Source organism: Oncorhynchus mykiss, chromosome 12 (assembly GCF_013265735.2).
Source record: "Oncorhynchus mykiss isolate Arlee chromosome 12, USDA_OmykA_1.1, whole genome shotgun sequence".
NCBI classification, from domain to species: domain Eukaryota; kingdom Metazoa; phylum Chordata; class Actinopteri; order Salmoniformes; family Salmonidae; genus Oncorhynchus; species Oncorhynchus mykiss.
Window position 1 is genome coordinate 66,246,310 of NC_048576.1, and position 8,729 is coordinate 66,255,038.

General features: G+C 43.8%; 1 protein-coding gene across 1 annotated transcript; it reads right to left on the bottom strand.

Annotated features, from left to right (window-relative positions):
• Positions 1 to 1,104: 1,104 nt before the first annotated feature.
• On the bottom strand, positions 1,105 to 2,072 carry LOC110538069 (heat shock protein Hsp-16.1/Hsp-16.11). Its single transcript, XM_021624639.2, has one exon. The coding sequence runs from the start codon at positions 1,944 to 1,946 to the stop codon at positions 1,224 to 1,226; it is 723 nt and encodes a 240-aa protein (XP_021480314.1). The 5' UTR covers positions 1,947 to 2,072; the 3' UTR covers positions 1,105 to 1,223.
• Positions 2,073 to 8,729: the final 6,657 nt, after the last annotated feature.

Consider the following 8,729-nt stretch of genomic DNA (forward strand, 5'->3'; position numbering starts at 1 on the left):
GAACCTTTCTCCATAAAGGTTCTATAAAGAACCAGAAAAAGGGTTCTATATAGCCCCAAAAAGGGTTGTAGCCATAGCGGAACACTTTATTGGTGCTATATAGAACCTTGTATTAATGGTTATTTTTAGAACCTTAGGAAAGTGTACATTATAGCACCATACAGGGACCATTTAGAGCCTTATGCGCGTGGTTCTTTATACAGTAGCACTTTCAAAGAAAGGTTCGGAACAGGAACAAAAAGGAATCCGCTGTGGTTACAAGCCAAATAACCCTTATTTGGCACTATATAGAACCATTTGTTTTTAGTAGGTAGCAAGTGCAACATCATCACTTCCTTTGTTTGGAGTGCTTCAATTATAATTACAATGCTCGTTTGTATTTTAAGCATTTGGTCAAGCTTCAGGTTGGTGAGCGCATCATACTGCAAAATATTTTTTGTTTTGTTTTTGCTCAATCTGATTGGGTGAGCCTGGTTCCCCAGTGGGTGGGCCTGTGTCCACCAAGCCCACCCATGCCTACGCCGCTGATTTCAATACAGAACACACAATGCAACCAATGTGACATGCAACAATGTCTTTGTCATGTTTTCTGTCTCCAAATCCTGATGTCAGTGAGAGAAATACACTACCGTTCACAACGGCAGATTTCTAATGATCAATCAGCCTTTTAAAATGGAAAAACTTGGATTAGCTAACACAACGTGCCATTGGAACACAGGAGTGATGGTTGCTGATAATGGGCCTCTGTACACCTATGTAGATATTCCATAAAAAATCTGCTGTTTCCAACTACAATATTCATTTACAACATTAACAATGTCTACGCTGTATTTCTGATCAATTTGATGTTATTTTAATGGACAAAAAAATGTGGTTTTCTTTCAAAAACAAGGACATTTCTAAGTGACCCCAAACTTTTGAACGGTGTTGTATGTTTTGAGTTGCAGAGTGCAAGGTCACATGTGTTTTTGGACTGTAAAAGTATTTAGTTCACATGACTGTTCGAAATGTATAGTACGCCAGTAATGACAGGATCCACCACTTCTTTCTAGTTATCTATTTTAAAACTGTCACCCACACACACCACAATTCTAGCAACCATCATTCCAATATCAGATTGTGTTTATTAAATAATATTTATTCAAATAGGCATATTATAAACAATTCCCCACAATGTAATCCACTGGATTGATAATTCAATTAAATGATTCATAAAATATAATTCAAGGTTTTGAGGTCTTCACTGTTATGGACTCGTCCGTGTTGCCCTTGGCTATGGGTACGTCCAGGGAGGTTCTGAAGCGGAGGGGGACCTCCTGCTCTGCTGTAGGAGCTTCCAGCTGGGGGGAGGCAGTGGGGGCTTCGATTCTCAGCTGTCCATCTTCTCCCAGAGAGCAGGTCAAGGCTGTCAGGTCTAGGTGAGCAGGCAGGTCAATTTTCTGAACAAAGCCTTTCTGTTGGGACGAGGAGGAGGAAAAGGAGCAGGAAGAGATGGCAGAGGAGGTGGATTTAGCCTCTTCTGCTTTGGCCTGTTTCATGGCCACCACGGCTAGCCTCCGTCCGTCCAGCTTGACTGTGATGTCTTCTGGGTTGAAGCCCTGGGCGTTTAGGCTCAGGGCCAGGGGGCTATGGCTCCGGCCTGTCTCAGCCACCTCCGTGCTGAGGCCCTGGCTCAGAGCTCCTGCTGGAACTCCTGTGCTCCTCCTCTCCAGGAATGGGGAGCCCATTCGGAGGTGGGCCCTCTCGTGCAGCTGGTACATACTGGGGAGCCCATCGCGGAGCTCTTTGAGGAGATCACTGGCCAGGTTGGACCTCCTCTGGAAGAAGTCCTCTTGGATGCCAGATAGGGCCTGGTGGTGCATGGGGGGGAAGACCATCCTCTCCTGACTGAAGAAAGGGTCGTTTCCAAAGATGCTCTCGATTGCTGGGGCAGCGGACTGAGTCATGTTGTTATTTTTTCTGTTTTCCTTTCCGGTCTGCTTAGAAGAAGAAGAGTGTGAGTTCCTTGGATCTCTTGCTGTGAGGATCTCTTGGTCGGCAAGCTACTCCCAGTGAGTGTTTCTGAACTTGTGGCAGCACCTCTCAGGCTTATATACTCCCTCTCTTCCTATGGCCCTCCCCCTTGTTGCCCTATTTACAACCCATGAGCTCAGTAAAGGAGGACGGGGGAAGGGGGGCAGTAAGTGGTATGGGGCAAGAATTCCCTGCGACGAGTCGGTGGGCTAAACTGAGCTTATGGCCATGTCCTGTTTACGTGTTTTTACTGGCAGGTGCTTCTGTTTCCCCCTCTGTGTTTGTCATTGGTCCATTAGTCACAGCCGTCGGGTTGGTCGTGCCACAGCTGAGGGTCGCCTTACCACCCTCCACCCTCTATCCTGAGTCACGGCTGTTGGATGAGATCAACGGGCTGATATTGTCCCTGGTGTGTCATACATGTGTTTGGAGCCCCACCCCTGTCTATTTGGGGGTGCTGGATAGGTTGGGGTGACATACTGGAAGTGGTGGCTACAGATGGCCGGACACCCCCGGGGTTAGCTGACGTGAACCCACAACTCTCCTTTAGGAGCCAAGTGTTGTGGCCATGTACTAGGGGGCTATCCACATAGTTCAGGATGTGTTCAATGAGCTAATGCCCCATGTACCAGGTATGTCTGTAAGCAGAGAAGAGACATGCGTGATGCATCGCTGACTAACAGAAGTCTGAGGAAGTTAGTCCGTTTGAATATCGTTGGTACATTAGCACAGACTGAGTGAGGTCTATTTTAGACAACTTTCTGGTAGTGTAAATGCTGACACCATGAGTATAGCAACATGACAGGGGTGTATAAAAGTAAATTGATGAGCGCTGCTTTTTTAAATTTAAATTTACAGCATGTACTTTTCAGCCTTCAGACGCTTTGGGACCTGCCTTCTAAGAATATCACCCTCAGCAAATGTTATTACCATTCACAGTCAGAAACAGGCTACACTCTAAAACCTAGAGTTATTTATTTGTACACTCTAATGTTGCTACCATTCACAGTCACAAAAAAAACAGTAATTCGCTCCAATTGGAGCTATTGAAGGATCACATCTAGTGATTCTATACGAAGTCGAACAGCTTCATACAAATTCACCTCAACCCTCAGCGCAACTTCACACCCTTAGAAATTGTGTGTGTGTGTGTGTGTGTGTCTGTGTGTCTGTGTGTCTGTGTGTCTGTGTGTCTGTGTGTCTGTGTGTGCGCGTGTATTGATCACCCACAGACAGAAGCCATAAAGAACTGAGTCTGCTCCATTCTTTAGCGGCATGTGGCAGGTGTCTCCCAGTGCCTGCTGGGAGCTGGGCCATATGTCAGCGTGTCACCCACAATCCTCCCTGCGATGGAGTCAGGAGATTGATGGGGCCTAGAGACACTCAGTCATAGTTATAGCGAGGAGAGGAGAGGAAAGAGTATTTATAGCTGAGGAACTCAGGAAGAGTCATATTACAACCCCTTACACTTCTAGCATTTATACTGTAAGTTGAAGACCCACAACTGCTGCCCGGGATATTGATTGGATGCTGATTGGATGCTGGTCGATCAATGATGGTAGTTAAAATAGGTCAAATTGCATCATTCCCCAATTCAGCAATATCATTTAAGTGATTTCTTCAAGGAGACTGCCTTGGTTTTACTGTAGTTATTGAATATAGAAGTGTGGCTCAACACAGTGTTATTAACTGCTGGTTCTGAAGGGCCACAGTGTGTGCAGGCTTTTGTCTCAGCCCAGCACTTCCTGATTCGGCTAAACAAGGTCTTGGTGATAAGTTGATAAGGTGCCGTTGCGCTAGGCCATAAAAAGACACTTGCCGCTTTTTGGTAGGCAGTAAATACCCGCATACCAATGCACCACATTATCTGTGCTATCTTCATCCACACTAGGTGATGACAAAGCCTCAGCGTTGGGGCTTGAAATATGAGTGTACAAAGCATTAGGACATAGAATGACCAGGTGAATCCAGGCGAAAGCTATGATCCCTTAAAGTTACGAGACAATTGAAAAATGGATTGTGTATGTGTGCCATTCAGAGGGTGAATGGGCAAGACAGAATATTTAAGTGCCTTTGAATGGGGTATGGAAGTAGATGCCAGGTGCACAAGTTTGAGTGTGTCAATAACTGCAACTCAATATTAGGAAGGTGTTCCAAATGTTTTGTACACTCAGAGTATGTGGTACCACATGACCAAATAGAGATGAAAGCGCGTCTTTTGATTTGAGAGCATCTGTGTGGGGACTTCAATGAGAACACTAGAGGTCAGCCCTGAGCCATTTTACTAAATGAAAGCAACTTCCTTGCAGCTGCAGGACACTTATTGGCTGGTGGGTGGCACTGTTGGTTAAGTTTGTAGACTCTCCGATACACCATATACGTAGCCACAGGTTCACTGGCATGGAGAGCAAAGTCATGTGGCGTGTACTGTATGTATTTAGCGTTCCTACTAAATGACTGTTAGGACTAATGAAAACAATCCAAGACACAGAGGGGAACAGGACAATGGAATGTGTTGCATGCCACACTCGCACGCACACAAACACACGCACGCACGCAAGTAACCCCCCCCCACAAACACACTCAAGCAAGCACCCCCCCCCCCCCCCCCCCCTTCAACACACACACACCCTACTCCCAACCACTTTCCCCTTCGAAACACAAAAACTGTGCTTTTAGCAGCAGTGAGTCCCCAGCAGGGAGGGGCTCTCTGGCCCTCTCGCATCACAGAGGGGGGAAAGGACATCTATTAATCTGACAGCTCTCTCTCCCAGAAAACCATGAGAGAGAGAGAGAGATAGAGAGAGAGAGAGAGAGAGAGAACCCCCCCCCCCAAAAAACAACAACTGGCCCTTAATGCAGTTTATCTCTTGCCTGGTCTTAAGTAAGTCTTAACATAAGCAGAAGTCCAAATGATGTATGGATGTTTTATTGGACTCCTATAGGCTTGCAGTGTTGGATTAGATTGATATGCTGTTTGGAGAGTGTATACGCTTGGCGTACAGACAAGATAACTTAACAGGAAAAAGAGGAGGAGAACAAACACAGAAAAGAGAAAACGAGGAGAAATGATACAGTGAAATAAGAAAATCTATCATGCACAGAGGACACAGAGGAATCGGAGGACACAGAGGACACAGAGGAATCGGAGGACACAGAGGACACATAGGAGTGTGTGAGACACACAGATACTGAAAGTGATCAACCGCCATGACGTGAGAAGCTTGGCAGCGAGAGGAAGTGAGTTGATGGGAGAAGGCTGCTACCGCAACTCTGTGGCAACCTACTCTCAGCCTCGCCTTGTCTCGTCTGTCTCAACCACACCTGACCTGACCCACTGGTGTACACGGTTCAACTTCTTCTGACTCCAACTTACAGTTTTTTTTTTTTTTACAATTGCTAGGACCAATTTCTCAGTACTTATGTAACATCAAAACTCTTCACACAGTAAGCACAACAGCAGTCTATGTGGGCTAAACTGTGAATACTTTTCCCTTGCTTTGGCACAAAATGCATTCAATGACTACATCTTTCATATGTCATGAATTCTTTTCTCACTCAGACACAACCACCACCAAAACTCTATGTACCTACAGGTTAATTTGCACATGTTTGCTTGCTCTTTTCAAAACTGTTAAACTTAAGTTCAAAACCTAACGTAACACAAACTTGAATAAGACAGCAATTTACTACATTTCTACAGTAATACCGTATTGAAATATATTCTAAATCTAAAAAATGAAATACTATCAAAACAATTAGACCAACCACAGCTGATTCCCATTGTAGCTGAACACCTACCCAGGTGTTAGTCTTTCAATTTCATTACCATCTATACAAAAGGGGACATCTTAGGAATAATGCTGTACTGTAATGTTAACATGGACTCAGCCAGAGACAGAGAAGTGGCTGACATTGCCCAAGACAACGTAAGATGTGATGTGGATAAGAACCTGTGGCCAAATGCAGAAGATAGGATTGACTAGCATTGCTACGGTATCTGTATAGGTAGTTGGTGTATATACACATTCTTGTGTTTTGGAATTACTCAAAGCCAAAAAAAATGACATAAAAACATATTGAAGCATATTGCATCTCTCTAATTCATTCCTGTAACATATATTGCAGTGAATTCTAAACAGTAGAGAGGTGTCATTCTTGTTTTTGTAAAGAAATGTCACTGAAGAAAACATTGTGTAATGCTACCCGTTGTTGACGTTTTTTAGGTCATTGTTTTATGAGTGACAAAGTGTGCTTGTTGGGTGACAACCTTTGCTAGTGTTGTGGAAGAATGAGTTGATTTGAGATATGTATGAAGTCTTTTCATAGTTTTAATGCATTTTGGATGTGAAATGAACTGCTGTGCCAAGCTGAAAGCTGGTTAGGAGAACTGTGTGAAGAGTTTCGAAAAAGTGGCCTAAGTATTGAGAAATGGGTCCTAGCAATTGTTTTAAAAAAAAAACTGTTATCTGCTATTCTAGTCTGGACCTATGATCTCTGTGTATACCATAGGTCATACAGAAGATACAGGGAAAGATTTAACTTCGGCATCTCTCATTTCCGTGATTAGAAATGATTGCACGCATGCAAAGGCACTCTATCGCTCTCCCGCTATGTCACACGCATATGTGCAGGAACGAGCGAACACACACACACACACACACACACACACACACACACACACACACACACACACACACACACACACACACACACCAAACCAAACCTTCCTATGACTCACTGGGCTTTGCCCCTGCTCTCTCTTCAGTGACACAGACACAGGAAGAGAGAAAGACAGGTCACATCCACACGCCCCAGACCAACGCTGGCCAGCCTCCCTCCCAGGCAGGCCCTTCCCTGGCAGGGCAGAGGTAGAGTCATTAACCCTCCCTCTACTACAGACATATAGTGGAGGTCTCAGTATCTGTGTGTGTGTGTGTTTGTGTGTGTGTGTGTCTACAGGGGGTGTAGTTAATGCCCCTAATATTTTCTCATTGACGGATGACTTGTACCATCTGTAGTAGACAGCAGCTGTTGCCAATTGAAGGGAGGGGGGTGGGGGGCCGTTGCCAGCCATCACACATATTGTTAGGGTGCTGGACAGGCACCACTCAACTAATGGACCTGTATCTACAAGAACATGTACAGATGTGCCTTAGTGAGTGTGTGTGTGTGTGTGTGTGTGTGTGTGTTCGTGTGTTTGTGTGTGTTCGTGTGTGTGTGTAGTGTGGCTTGAGGGAGTGGGGGCAGGTGTAAGTGTGTTACTCATGCCTTTGCAAAATTCCAGTATAGTGTCCTAGGAAAAGCATTCTGTCATATAAACGGAAGGCATCATTTACTGTAAATAACAAGTAAATAATGAATTGCTTTTGTTGACCTTGTTACCGCTTGCAATTATAGCATAGCTTTGTTATACGAAATTCATAATAAAATGATTGTGACTGACTATTTGGTAATATACTGTAGGTAGGAGATCGACCAGCAACATCCTGGTTTGTAATGCAATCACACAAATGCACCTATTAACCAATAAGGCTGCAGGATACAGTGCTAATCGGCATCACAGTTTGTTCCACTCAGTCCAGACAAGATTCACTTAATCCAACACATTGAGTAATAGACGAGCGCTGCAGCCAGTCAGTCAGCCAGTCAGTCAGTCAGTCAGTCAGTCATTCAGCCAGTCAGTCAGTCAGTCAGTCATTCAGTCAGTCATTCAGCCAGTCAGTCAGCCAGCCAGCCAGCCAGCCAACTGAATGGGAGTGATTTCATTACTGTCGTGTTGCTAGTGGAGCTGGAGACAGCAGCTGCTACAGGAAATCTGAGGATTTGTGAGGAAATACAGGAAGTCTCCGTAAATTCAGCCAGCTGACATTTAGGACTATGTAAATACATTCATTGGGTTTGAAGATGAGAAGAAAAAACATCCAGCGAAGGGAGGGAGATGAAATGTGGCGCCTGTCTTAGTAATGCTGCTGTTTCAAAATTGTTCATGCATGATGCCAAACCAACGGTAAAGCTCTACTACCAACCACGAGACACAACTCAGAACTACCTGTCTGTGTCATTAAGTTTGTAATGCGTAGACGGGCATTTTGTTTCATCACACTCACAGGTAGGCATATTTACCCTATGTAGGCATATTTACCCTATGTAGGTATATTTACCCTATGTAGGTATATTTACCCTATGTAGGTATATTTACCCTATGTAGGTATATTTACCCTATGTAGGGATATTTACCCTATGTAGGTATATTTACCCTATGTAGGTATATTTACCCTATGTAGGTATATTTACCCTATGTAGGCATATTTACCCTATGTAGGTATATTTACCCTATGTAGGTATATTTACCCTATGTAGGCATATTTACCCTATGTAGGTATATTTACCCTATGTAGGTATATTTACCCTATGTAGGTATATTTACCCTATGTGGGTATATTTACCCTATGTAGGTATATTTATGGTATGTAGGCATATTTACCCTATGTAGGTATATTTACCCTATGTAGGTATATTTACCCTATGTAGGTATATTTACCCTATGTAGGTATATTTACCCTATGTAGGTATATTTATGGTATGTAGGCATATTTACCCTATGTTGGTATATTTATGGTATGTAGGCATATTTACCCTATGTAGGTATATTTACCCTATGTAGGTATATTTACCCTATGTAGGTATATTTACCCTATGTAGGTATATTTACC